The sequence below is a fragment of the Taurulus bubalis genome (genome assembly GCF_910589615.1).
Source record: "Taurulus bubalis genome assembly, chromosome: 8".
NCBI classification, from domain to species: domain Eukaryota; kingdom Metazoa; phylum Chordata; class Actinopteri; order Perciformes; family Cottidae; genus Taurulus; species Taurulus bubalis.
The window spans coordinates 19,623,881-19,637,568 of NC_136596.1; the positions used below are offsets into that span (position 1 = coordinate 19,623,881).

The 13,688-nt window shown below is 39.7% G+C and overlaps 3 protein-coding genes across 3 annotated transcripts; 2 read left to right on the forward strand and 1 right to left on the reverse strand.

The window, feature by feature from the left end:
- Positions 1 to 269: 269 nt before the first annotated feature.
- Positions 270 to 4,205, forward strand: p2rx4b (purinergic receptor P2X, ligand-gated ion channel, 4b; the record flags this gene model as incomplete). Its single annotated transcript, XM_079222922.1, has 12 exons — positions 270 to 412; positions 508 to 655; positions 811 to 882; positions 1,858 to 1,930; positions 2,037 to 2,133; positions 2,213 to 2,293; positions 2,403 to 2,544; positions 2,669 to 2,805; positions 2,886 to 2,979; positions 3,087 to 3,152; positions 3,945 to 4,049; positions 4,173 to 4,205. The coding sequence occupies 12 exons, from the start codon at positions 270 to 272 to the stop codon at positions 4,203 to 4,205; spliced, it is 1,191 nt and encodes a 396-aa protein (XP_079079048.1).
- A 526-nt stretch (positions 4,206 to 4,731) lies between these two features.
- On the forward strand, positions 4,732 to 8,165 carry gucd1 (guanylyl cyclase domain containing 1). The gene is made up of 6 exons (XM_079222796.1): positions 4,732 to 4,866; positions 4,997 to 5,081; positions 5,292 to 5,457; positions 5,562 to 5,653; positions 5,749 to 5,990; positions 6,900 to 8,165. The coding sequence occupies exons 1-6, from the start codon at positions 4,860 to 4,862 to the stop codon at positions 6,989 to 6,991; spliced, it is 684 nt and encodes a 227-aa protein (XP_079078922.1). The 5' UTR covers positions 4,732 to 4,859; the 3' UTR covers positions 6,992 to 8,165.
- Positions 8,166 to 9,670: 1,505 nt separating this feature from the next.
- Positions 9,671 to 13,116, reverse strand: upb1 (ureidopropionase, beta; the record flags this gene model as incomplete). Its single annotated transcript, XM_079222485.1, has 10 exons — positions 9,671 to 9,754; positions 9,974 to 10,128; positions 10,336 to 10,378; positions 10,854 to 10,935; positions 11,262 to 11,431; positions 11,512 to 11,670; positions 11,755 to 11,849; positions 11,926 to 12,013; positions 12,134 to 12,305; positions 13,013 to 13,116. 10 exons carry the CDS (start codon positions 13,114 to 13,116, stop codon positions 9,671 to 9,673), a joined length of 1,152 nt encoding a protein of 383 aa, XP_079078611.1.
- Positions 13,117 to 13,688: the final 572 nt, after the last annotated feature.

Sequence of the window (13,688 nt, forward strand, 5' to 3'; positions counted from 1 at the left end):
TCACCCTCTCTTCTTAATGTGTGACAATGACACTGACCATCTCTTTGCACCGGATCATCTCTGACTCATCCCTTTTAAATACCAAAAAAATATGGCAAGTGCTTTTGTCCAGCCTTTACTGTATGTGGTTTGTAAAAAACGACGATATGTCCACTACATGTAAAACGTGCTGATGCCAAAAAAAATGGATTTGAATACAATGATTTGAATAAGATGTTCCCTCGTCGTTATGGCTCAGTAGACCATCACTGGTGTGCGGTGCAGCAGCGATGAGCAAGACTGCAGGCGGCTTCCAGAGCTGCCTGCATTACATGTTTGATTATCAAACACCAAAAACGCTGGTTATTCCAAACCTAGGATTAGGGGTTGTCTTCAGGTTCACCCAGCTTCTGGTGGTGCTGTATGTGGTGGGGTAAGTAACACATGATGGGGAAGGCATGTGGACATAGAGCTAATCTAGTCATGAAATACTGTAATGAGCTGCCTGGTGTTGCTCTACATCCGCAGGTATGTGTGTGTGGTGCAGAAGGCCTACCAGGAGACAGACTCGGTCACCAGCAGCGTCACCACCAAAGTGAAAGGTTTTGCCTTCAGCAACACATCCGACATGGACCCCCGGTTTTGGGATGTGGCTGATTATGTCATCCCGTCTCAGGTACATTTGATCTTTATTACAAAAACACACTCCATTTCAACTCATCGTCCGTGGTATACGGTCTGGGAAATGTGCAAAACTGATCGACACAGTTTGACTGTGGGTGAAACTGTTTCATTGCTCTGTGACGTCTGTGCCTCTCTGCTGTCTAACAGGGCGATAATTCATTCTTTGTTTTAACCAACATGGTTATCACCCCCCTTCAAACTCAGTCACGTTGTCCTGAGGTGAGTCACCAACGCTAGTCTATCGTTTTAGGTTTTGCAACTGATGATTACTTTCATTATTGATGAATCTGTTAAATAAATCGATTGATAATTGTGTTGAATGTGCCAGAAAAATATGTTTAATGTCCATCAAAAGTTTCCATGTTCAAAACCCAAACACATCTTAATTAGATGATTTAATCCTCACTTTTGAACTTTTTGGAAAACTGGAAACAGCAAATGTTTTGCTAGCGACGTAGCTCTACAGATGGCGATATCAATATATGAAAACCTGCCTGCTTGCTGAACAAATTCATGTTGCCTAAATGAGAAATCTTGATGACTTTGGCATTATTTAGATTCCTTGTCGTTGTTCAATTTCCATAAACTCCAACCTGCTTAATAACTTTACCAAATAAGCATCCTGATGCAGATGTGCACCTTGCCCCTTACTAACAGTGTCACATCAGATGGATAACATAGAACTGTGTCAATCCCGAAGGAAATATCTTGTGTCAGAGTGTCATCAAGATTACAAAAGAAGAATAGCAAAAAAACAAGAGGACAAAATATAAACAAATATGAACAATGCAATAACAATGGAATAACACATATTAAGTGTATTAGAAGTGTTACTAACACCAGTGTCTAAAGGAAACTAAAATAGAAAAATACTATTGTGCCTGATATTGAAAGACATATTGTCAATGTTATTGAAAAAGCAGTAAAAAGTTGTATCTCACAAAGATTAATGAAAAATAATACTGCACAATGTTGAAAAAAAAGTTATATTGCACATGATGTGGTTACTATTGTTGTAAGTGTCTGTTTTTGTAGTGGCAGAAGGGGGAGGAGTTATACAGTTTGATGGCCACAGGTAGAAAAGACTTTCTGTGGCGTTCTGTGGTGCACCAGCAGGTTAATCACCAGCAGGTTAATCACCAGCAGGTTAATCACCAGCAGGGGACAGATTAACAGCGGTCATTTCTCCTCCAGCTTCCAAACCCATCGTCTTCTTGTGTGGATGACTGTGACTGTATCGAGGGATACAGTGATCCCCGAGGCAATGGTAGGCCCGTCCTCACCAGGCACCACATTGATTTGTGTTCATACATTAGCTATTAATTATGTGATACCACACCGCAAACACCACCTGGCATTGATTTTCCACTCAGGTATACAGACGGGGCTTTGTGAGAACTATTCCACGACTGTCAAGACCTGTGAAGTGATCTCATGGTGCCCTCTTGAAATAGACACTAAACTGCCGGAGTAAGACTATATGCAATGTTGTAGTATTTATAAGTATTAAATATGAGGTGGACATGGCTTGACCTGTTGTTTCCCACAGACATGCACTGCTGGCTGAAGCAGAGAACTTCACTGTGTTGGTCAAAAACAGCATAACATACCAAAAATTCAACGTTCACAGGTCAGTGTTTCTAAGTGTAAAAGAACGGCTCTTATCAATGTAGAATATGCAAATGCACTGTTTTATTGTCTGTCATTATATCAAATGTACGTCTTTTTTCCTCCCCCAGGAGAAACATACAGTCACATATTAACTCCTCATACCTGAAGAGATGTGAATTCAATCGAGCAACAGACCCCGATTGCCCCATATTCCGCCTCAAACACATTATTTCAGAGGCTGGAGAGGAATTTCAAGACATGGCTGTGAAGGTATTCCCATAATTGATTAGGATTTCCTTCCATACTTTCTTATCTCTTTTCTCCCTTGGATGTCAGTTGTAAAACTGATTAAAAGTGTCACATCTGTCTCCACTTGTATTTTATGTTTATAAAGGGCGGTATCCTCGGTATTCTTATTGATTGGAGCTGTGACCTGGACTGGTGGGCAAGGAAATGTTACCCCAAGTACAGCTTCCGCAGGCTGGACAGCAAACATCCTGTCAACAATGTGGCTCCTGGATACAACTTCAGGTGAAACCGTATTAACAAACGCCTAAATGGATTAAACTGGTAAAAGAAAAAATGATATAAAAAACAAATACTTGTTTTAGGTTTGCAAAATACTACAAGACCCAAGATGGAGAGGAAACAAGAACCTTAATCAAAGCATACGGCATCCGGTTTGACGTCATTGTCTTTGGAACTGTGAGGCCAGATTAAATGTTGAAATTGCAATGACTTGATGACTTAATGAGCTAAATGTGTGTGTTCTCTTTGCTTTAACAATACCCGGGTGTTCTTTTATCTTGCAGGCAGGGAAATTTGCAATTGTACCAACCATAGTGAACTTGGGTGCAGCATTGTCATTCCTCAGTTTGGTGAGTAGACATATTCAGTCCTGCACTTGATCTTTATTAAATGAAATGCACTTTTCTAGAAAGAAAAAAAACAATGATACACAAGATGTCAGAATCAGCTTTATTGGCCATGTGTGTTTACACACACACGGAATTTGACTCTGGTTACACGTTGCTCTTACATACACAATATACAATAAACAAGATACATATACAAAATACATTGAAGACAACAGTAGTCAAAAATAGTGCAAAGTAGTGCAGATGGAGGAGTCTGATTAATTGTTCATCAGAGTGACGGCCAGTGGAAAGAAGCTGTTTCTGTGTCTGGTGGTTTTTGCATACAGAGCTCTGTAGCGCCTACCAGAGGGGAGGAGTTGGAATGAATGAATGAATGAATATATACTTTATTAATCCCCAAGGGGACATTTTTTTGTCGTCATCAGTAGTGCCTTACCACTTGAAATACAAACACACAAGATAAAAGATAAAATATATAAAGAAGCAACAGGGATGAGAGATATATACAAATTAGAATAAATTAATATATATATATATATATATATATATATTTAAATATACACAATAAAATAGAATAGAATACAACTAACTGGAATGAAATATATTTATATTTACAGCTGTAAAGAGCTTGTGTGCTTGTGTGCAGGTTGTGAAGGATGTGAGGGGTCTGCAGTGATCTTTCCAGCCTGCTTCCTGACTCTGGAGGTGTACAAGTCCAGGATGGAGGGCAGGCTGGAACCCATAGTTCTCTCTGCAGACCTGACTATCCGCTGTGTGTACGTTTTCTTGCAGGTTCCCTTGGTTTCTGACTGGTTTATGTTGACATGCTCAAGAAAAAGAGATCTTTATAGCAAACATATAGTCTCATATCTAAATGAGGACGCTGTAACTGAAGCAGTAAGTAACCGATCCTTTAGTTTCACATTTTACATTCCTTACTTAATTTGTATTTAATACATTGTTGTTGTTTTTTAGGCCAGTTTGACAATCAATCTTTTTATTTCTCTTTTTTTAATACAGGTGTCGATGGGAACCAGCTACGGGACCCAGTAGCATGCTCACATTAACTTTTCTCTTCCTGTTAAAGGTTTTTTGAGGGACGTTTTTTCTTTTCCAATGCAAGGGTCCCAATGACAGAGGAATGGATGACGTATGCTGTACAGCGTGTAAAGCCACCTGAAGCTAATTTGTGATTTTTAAACTTGAAATTAAAATACAGATCTCCAACATATTTGAATTCTTGAATACAACTGGTTATCTTTCTTAATCAAAAGAATGAGTGTATATATGTATATATAAATGATCGCGTTAACGATGACTCCCCCGCACCGCACGGGGGCAGCACCTCTGTCAGCGACGACATGACCACACAGAAGAAGCTTCTCAGTATGCTAGCAAACAACAGAGAAGTGAAGCAGAGCAGTCTTTTAGACAGAGGCGCCGACCAAAAAAACTCGTTTTTCTTACTTGTATCCCTTATTTGTTTATTTACCTAATACTTATATGTACCGCGGTGGCGCGTGTCGCGGAGGAAGCCTCGTTTTACATGCAGCCAACCGGCCAGTTAGTGCTGTTAGCCTGACAGCTAACGTTAAACTTGCAGCATCCATGAAGAAACCCAACCCCGGATAAAATGCTGTAAACACGATTGCCCAGCTCGTCTCGAGTTAGCTAGTTGGGCGCTTGTCTAAGAAAGAATACAACAGAATGACAGGTGAGTGACACCATCCGATACAAACAGCTTCATACACAGGAACTGAGCCAGGCTCACGTCTCTTCTGAGAGCAGCGTCATTACACAGTTATAGTTTTAATCACGAACTAATAGTGAACACCTTTCCTCAGAGGATGCCGTCCTGCTGAACGTCCCTGTCATTCGGCAGCTCTACCACTGGGACTGTGGGCTAGCCTGCTCCAGGATGGTCCTAAAGTAAGTGCACAATAAAGTCGTTAACTTCTAAAAGCATAACGTCATGAAGTCTGCCAAAGGTGTTCTGAATAACAGTCATCACCATACAGATGATACTCAAATTGTACTAGCTACCTGGTTGAAATGTTCAGTGAATTGCATGCTTTAACACCATTGCGCCGACAGTTGACCCTCGAGGGATTCACAGTCTCTAACTGTCCAATCTTACAGGTATCTCCATCCTGTCAGTGATGAGGAGTTTCAGAGAGCATGCTGGGAGCTCAAGCTGACAGAGAGTGTGTGGACTATTGACCTGGCCTACCTCATGTGCCATCTAGGAATCAAACACTGCTTTTGCACGCAGACTCTGGGTGTTGATAAGGGCTTTAGAAATCAGGTACATTGCCAGGCTAAGCTGTCACAACTGTTTTAACCAGATTTGAATGTTTCTAGTTCTGTGTATGTGACGGGGTCTTTGTTGTCTTTTGGTGTGGTTTGCAGTCGTTCTATAAGAAACACTTTGATACAGAAGAGGACAGAGTGAATGAGCTTTTCCTTAAAGCAGACAGCAACGGTGTGGTGGTGAAGAAAGGGTGAGTTTTGGGTTTATTCGCTTGGACAAACCGGCTTTTGCCTCACACAAAGCAAACCTAACACCTGACATGTGTTTGTGGATGTCCTCTCATAGCTCTGTGACGGTTCAGGAAATCGAGTCTCATCTGGAGCAGGGCCACGTTGCCATAGTATTGGTTAATGCCGTAGTCTTGGCATGTGAACTCTGCTCCTCGCCTGTCAAATACTGCTGCTTCCTGCCTGTGGGCCAGAAGTGTTTCTGCAGGAAGCCAGAGTACCAGGGTCACTTTGTTGTAGTGTGCGGCTTCAACAGGACCACTGGCTGTGTTTTCTACAACAACCCAGCGTATTCTGACCGTGAGTAATGTCATATGTCCAAAGCACAAGCAGAATGTGGCAGAAGTGTATTTGAATAAGTGGTAATAATAATAATATATTTATAATACAAGTTACAGAATCAATGGGTGACAAACTGCCTTTTTGAAAACAGTCTACTGTTGTCTTTAATTGTCTTTAATTGTTTTTTTGTCTTTAATGTCTTTTTTATATTTATCTTGTTTCTTGTATATTCGTCTATGTATATAAGTACGAAGAGCTACGTGAAACCAGAGTCAAATTCCATGTGTAAACACACATGGCCAATAAAGCTGATAAATGTAATGCCATAGTTTATTTTATCGGTAGCCCTGATACACGTTTCCCTTTTTGACAAGTAGATTTAGTTTAAAATGTAGTGTAAATGTAATGCTGAAACAATTTTTGGATTAATTGACAATTTGATTGAAAGAAAAATAGTGATTGTTAGTTGTAGCTTTAGATGAGCATATTCAGTCAACTTTGTTTCAAAGCTTTATATTCATGGTTTTGTTAGCAATGTAGACATTTTAAGTGGTTACCTCCAAGATATTACTTAATTTCTGCATTCAAAACGATCAATATCTTTACGAAATTGACAACATTCGAGATAATTACTAAATATTTGATCAGATGATGGTGCTCGGAGTCATGTGATGGAGTTATTACAAACAGTTATTACAATTCACGTGAATGCCTGTACCAAATTTCATGTCAATCCATCCAACAGGTGGTGCGATAATTCACAAAATCCCCTAAATGTGAACCTCAAACACAGACGAACATTGCCACGCTATCTCCTGATAGGAGGACAATTAGCTGATTCTTGAACTACTGTAATCACCTGACTGTCACTGTAGTAACAAGTTATGTCTTAAGTTTGTAACCGACAGGTGTTTGTGTGTTTTCCAGGGGTGTGCTGCACCAGCGTCAGTAACTTTGAAGAAGCTCGGCGGAGCTACGGGACAGATGAGGATATCCTGCTGATCTTCAAGGAGAGTTGATGGACAGTGATGATGGGTTTGGATTTCACTCTTCCTCCGCTCATCATTGTAGTGACCTAATGTTGCAGGTCGACAGTCTTGGACTCGCAGCTCCTCCTGGTATCGCAGATCCCCTGGGCCATCCTCTCCGGTGCTAAGAAGCCCAACTGCTCACATGACTGCTGCAGATTCACCGCTCTTATTTCCTCTTACGAAATCACTACTGCTCGACCACTGCAGGACTAACAGATGGGAGTTTCCAAAATCTAAGTTAAATTTATTTTTGTATCCTCTTTTTTGAGATTAGCAGATAGACCATAGATTTGATTGCGTCTTAGTTGAATTTTAATGACTCTAATGTGAGCTATTGAAATCTCAAACTGTGAGCTGAGTGTTTCAGACTTGTGAAACTACAGGATGAAATGTGGGAATCATGACAGAATACGACATACCTGGAAATAGTGTGCACATAATTCAGGGCTTAAAACAACGTTTAGTATAAACAATTTATTTGTGCTGTTCATTGTTAAAGTCCCGGAGGCTCATCAGCAGCCTCAACCTCCACCTGTCTTTAAAAAAAAAAAAGAAAATCCTCCTCCTCACTCACCTCTTCATCACTTTTTATTCCAATGATTCAATCAACAAGGAATGCAGGAAGTAGTTGTGCTTTGAAAGTCTCAGGTAATTAATGCCCTAAAGTGTGACATCAATTGATAGCGAGTTCAATGCTACCACATTGTTGGTCGATGGAACTCAATCTGCCTGCAGAAGAATATGGACAGAGGTTTGATGGACTGAAACAGGAACTTCTGGATTTATTCATTGGAATTGGAGAAAAACCAGCCCGACATATTGTGTTTTGGTGTCTTGGCAACATGCTGGATAAATGGATACATCGTATGGTTGTTTTGAATGTGTGGCAGAACAAAGGTGTAATTTTGACTCATGTTCTATGTTGAAAATGGTGAAGACAACATCATTGTCACCTAGTTTCTTTTTCTTTTTCATTTTGGTATTATGAGTACGTTTTTGCACTACACTTTTCAAACCAGACATAATTATATGTTATTTAAATATTGACTATGAAATTGCTGTTCTTGAACCTATAAAAAGTGATTTCTTCCTGTCTGTGCTTTTTGGTAAGAATAAACGGCACATTTTAAACCTCAAACTTTATTTTGTATTAAACATAGAGCTGCATTTATTATATGTTATGATTAAAGAAGGATTTTAACATGTTCTCCATCCTTGTTTGTTTTTCCTGAAACATGAGCAAGTATTTGAGAAGCTTGCACCTTAAATTATATACTAACATTTTGAGTAATAATAAATCAAATGTATTTTTTTTAGGTTCTACAAAACACAATTTGAAATGGGAGTTTCAAAAAAATCCCATTCCATACTTCTAAAGGAACTATTGCATATTCTAAATATGACAACCTAGAATCTCATAGATTATCAGCACTATATAATTCATGAATTGAGTAATAATGAGTCACTTTAATTGTCATGATCAGTCAACCACCTCAATCAAGACATCCATATAATCATAAGATTAAATTGCCTAAATGCTCTCATTTAATACCAACATCTTTCTACTGGAGCCTCTTAAGAAAAATGAGTTAGTGTGGGATCCATCTTAAAAGATCTAAAAGAAAGGTCATGCAGATAATTTTTAATCGACAAGTTTGAGCTGAAAGAAAGAAAAACATTTTTTAAGACTAATTGTTTCTCTCACTCATGAAAGTTTTAATTCATAAGCAATATTTTAAATTCAAAACACGCAACACTGCCTGACATGGTCCGGTTCCACCTCTTGCTTACTGTGGCTAATGTTAGCTATTAATGTGTAACGGAGTCAGTTCAGTGACTTTGTGACTTAGCATTTAGCATCAACCCATAAGCGTCTGCAGCGGCGGCTGTTCAGCAACAGGTACATGGCCTCGCTTTACTCGTTTCTCTGTTAACTCACAATAAAACGTAACAACTGAAATCCTTGTCAAATCCTCAACGATGAAATCAAGATAAATCAGTTGTACAGTTAAAAAGAACACTGGTTTTACTTTGAATTTAGTTTCCTGTGATGGAACCAACTAAATTAAACCAATCTGACAAATATAAACACTGAAAAGAAAACAACTGAACTCAGTTTTTACCATTTTTCTCATGTTTTTCTATGTTTATTTTCCCAAACAAAAACATTAAAATGCAGGAAATAGTTAAATTTGTGTGGTTGACATATTGTAAAGAAACTGAAAATTGAACGAATATTTGGTAGTTATCCAACTTCTCTAATCCCCGGTTATCAATATCATCAGTATGATCTGGATATTTTTAGAGCAGTTTTAGTCCCTGTGGGAGGTTTTTAATCTGACTGCAAAAAATAAATGCTGTTGCTAATCTTTGACATCCCACATTGTGAAAAAATGCTCCTCAGTATTTTGTATAGAACATTTTAAAACCCAATTTTATTTTCAATTTTTCAACAGTAGCATGATTTAAACAAACTCATCTTCTGAAATAAATGGATTGGTAGTTAGGATCAGGACTGAAATGCACTAACTTAAATTTTGTATTTTATCAATACATAACAACTTTATTGCAGTTTTATTTGACAGACATTTTGTCCTCTAGAGACATCAGAGCAACTTTTTTTTTAGAGAAGGCACAATGGTTACCAATACTATCCTGTAATATCATCTACTCTTTCACAATGTTGGGTTTGAAGTCATGTCTCACAGTCTTGGCAAGTTCCTCTGCATACTCAGAATACCGCCCAGTCATCTGCAAAGAAATGTAGTAAACAGGTTGATTACATCAGGAGAATAGATTGTATTTACCACAATGGAGTTCACATTACTGAAAAGCATCAAAAAAGCATTGCATCTTCAGCAAGTACAACCCTTCAATCACTGCAGCAACAAATACACACACGCTTCTTTTAAAGTAGGTCAAAATGAGACGTACACGGAGGCCTTGAATGCTGTTCCCACTTATATTTACCTTAAAACTCCATTTGTCGCTGATTTGTCTGTTCAGATTGAGGTCCATCTCTACAACCAGCAGTCCGTCATGGGTCCTGGAGAGCCCCGGGCTGCGGCTGCCGTCGGGAGCAGCCACATAACTGGATCCATAGAAGTGTCCAAAATCATGGTGAGCTGCAGAAGTCAGAAGATTTGCCTGTCACTATAACTGAAGTAATTCACACTGCCAGTAACAGCTACTTACTGTATCGATACAGATAACATACATACTGCAACATTACAAAACATTTAGATTATCCTTGAGAATAAACTTGCTGCAAATGTACATGTTAAGGAAGCTCAATTCCTAAGTTTCTCCAGTCCAGGAAATAAATCTCTTACCTTTTTTTCCATCCCCAGATGTGAATTCACTTTTGAAATGTTCCTGTGTGAAAGACAAGAATGCACAGAAAGTCACAAAGGCTCCCAACAGTGACTGTTCAGTCGCTGAGTGGAGGGCCGTCGCCTCCACTGACACTGAGGTCGTGTTTCAGGGATGTGGAAGGTTTAACAACCCAACTAACCGAAGTAACTTTCACTTTTGAGAAGAATTGTGTAAATAGTCTTCAGGGTAATAAATCAGCCATTCATTTATCCAAAAATAAGTGTGTGATATATTTCTCCAGCTACATCTCATCTCAATTATTTAGCATTTAACAAAGAAAAAACTTTTGAAAAATGCTTGAAAATTATGAATGTTTTCTAAATAAACCTGATGAAAAAAATAAAACGTTGTATCTATACTAAAAAAAGCTAAAGTAGGATTCAGTGTGTCTAAAACCTGACCACGGCCCTGAACTTGAGTGTCAACGCCCTGCATGTATGATTGCTGACAGACTGCAGTTATGAGACTGACTCACCGTCCCAACACGGTTGATTGCACAAGTGAAACAGTGGTGAGCTATTGCTGCATTCCTGGCCTCGATAGACCACATGGGCTCACTGTAGGCAAGAAAGAAATGCATTATTCTTAATTTATATTAAACGATATATAACAACAACTTCATACGGTATATTCCAACAGCAATATATTTAGTTTTATAGTGGAATTAATTAAAGGAATATGTACAACTAAAGCACAATATTGACAATATGAATTTCATGTTGCGTACTCCCAAAGTAACAAGGAGCCTCATACTATCTCAGCATAGGAAGACAGTGCACACAGAGGGGGAGGAATTAATGGGAGTCAAGCAGCTTGTTTTGACCAAGAGGCCTTCTAGCGATCATTAATACAGAATGAATACTAACTCCATTTTGTTCCTGACCTGAGAGCTCCAACAGTAGCTGAGGGGTTGAAGATGATCTCAGCTCCATTCATACTGTACATGAACCAGTTGAGAGGGTGATGGCGCCCGTAGCAGATATTCACAGCAATGTTCCCAAACTGCGTCTGGAACACTGTGTGGCCAGTGTCGCCCTCCATATAATATGTAGACTGGGTGGAAAAGAAACACAGTGAACACAGCAGTTTGCCTAATTGCTCACAAGTGGATTGAAGGAAAATCACTTACTAACCTCGTTAAAGTCTCCGATTCTGGGAATATGGTTCTTCCGGCTCTTTCCCAGCACATTTCCAGAGTTGGAGATCACCACCGCTGTGTTCCACAGAGTGCTGTGCAGACCCTCTCGCTCCAGAATTGGAGAGACGACTACCATGTTGTATTTTTTGGCCAGCTAATCAAACAATGTACACAGTGTTTTTAGGCCACAGCAAAGCAAAGCATTTCATTGCACTGTGGCAGACATCTGTAATCTCACCTCTTGGCAGAAGCGTGTGGTGTTTCCTTCTTCAGCAGACTCTGCAAACTCCGTCCATGGTTCTTTCTCACGGGTGCAGAAAGCAAAGGGCATGGCTGTGGGCAGCAAAAGACAGGTTAGTCTTTTTGCCGGCTTATTAAATGTGTACTTCTGACCAATGAAAGCACTCACTCCAGGTCTCCTGGAAGCAGACAATGTTCACGCCGCACATGGCTGCCACTTCAACCATTTCACCAATGCGGCTGTGCATGGCATTGATCTGTGGAGGAGACACCCAGAGGGTTTACACCACTGACTTTTACATCAACAGAAGTTATATCAACTGCACAGCATCCTGTCTGTCGCTGGTCCGCTTAACAACATGGGTGGGAGTCCTGACCTGGTCCAGGATGGGGGCGTCGGTGGGCAGGACAATGCGGTTCTGAATGAGTCCCACGCGGACCCTTCTGGGCGGCCTCAGTTGTTCCTGTGCAGCTTCAAACCTGTAACCCTTCAGCTCAAAGTCACGCTCAGAGGCCGCGCTCACGGCACATGGCGGGAGGTCCAACTTCCTGCGACAGAGAAGACTCTTCGTGACTGATCACAAAACATGGGCACCAGAACAAGAAAATAAGAAGAGGATCCAACATTGATTCCTTGTAATAACTAAACAATAATATTTTTTACAGGTGTTTCTTGGGCCTTTAAGTCAGTCGTGATTGGTTTCTGTGTGTTCTTCTTAGAAAGTAAAATCAGTGTCTGTCCACATTGGACGGACCAAAGTACTCGAACGGTTCGCATTTCTCTCTGGGATATTATATATAGTGTTTTTTCACAAGTCTTTGACAACATGAGTTATCAAATGAATCAAGAAAATACTCTACAGATGAATTGATAATGAAAGTAATTAGTTAGTTGCAGCATTGGTTTGTATTTTCCTATTTCACTGCATTATACTCCCTTGTGTAAAATTGGAGATGCGAGTCATAAATAGAAGTCTGGACTTGTTGTTTTTTTTCAGCAATAACATCATTATTAAGTGGAGGAAATATCCCATTGTGATCCTTACTCCTACACAGAAACTACATGTTTAAAGTCTCAAATATTGTATTGCGTAATCTTTTCTTTGCACAGTTTAAAGGTTGTGTGTTGACCACTGCAGCTCAGACTTAAAGGGATCAAAGTCCACTCACAAGAATGATGAATAGAAAAATAGAAAATAATATGTGCTATACAGTGCTTGGTTTGCTGAAGTTAAAGTACTCTCGCGACAACTCACTGAGTTTCCTTCCCGAATAAGATGCGCTTCACCTCTGACAGCTCGGCCTCTGGCAGGTGGGACTCCAGAGATTTCTCCAGTGATTCAAACTCACATGCGGACATGTCTGCGGTTTCGTCGGGTTTGCGGCTTCACGTTAGCAGCAGCAGTGTGTCTGACGGGATGCACGTTTTATCTGATCGACAAGTTATATAACCAGCTGTGCTTTCACGTAGTCTGCCGCAAATTCAAGGATTTGAAGAAGAAGACCTGACCGTGTCTGACCAGCGGCTGTTCGGGGAAGCTGTGTCAATAATTAACCCCACGAGGCCCCTTGAGGGAATAATACAACCAGCACTACACTACACCACACACACACACACACACACACACACACACACACACACACACACACACACACACACAGTCAACCCTCCTCAATTTAAGACTGACAAACTAGCCCCCTTTTCGGCCATAGACAAACTTCAAAATAAAAGCTGTCTTCCGGTGAACGTCATATTCTGTCAATAATACATAATTATAAATAAATATACGAATGAAACAAGGGTTTAAATATTCAATGTTGAATTAAATAAATATAACTAAAATAAAATAAAAACGTTGTTAAAAACATTGGTTGATTAACTAATTAATCAATCTTAATCTTAATCTTTATAGAGTCTAACATTGACTAAGT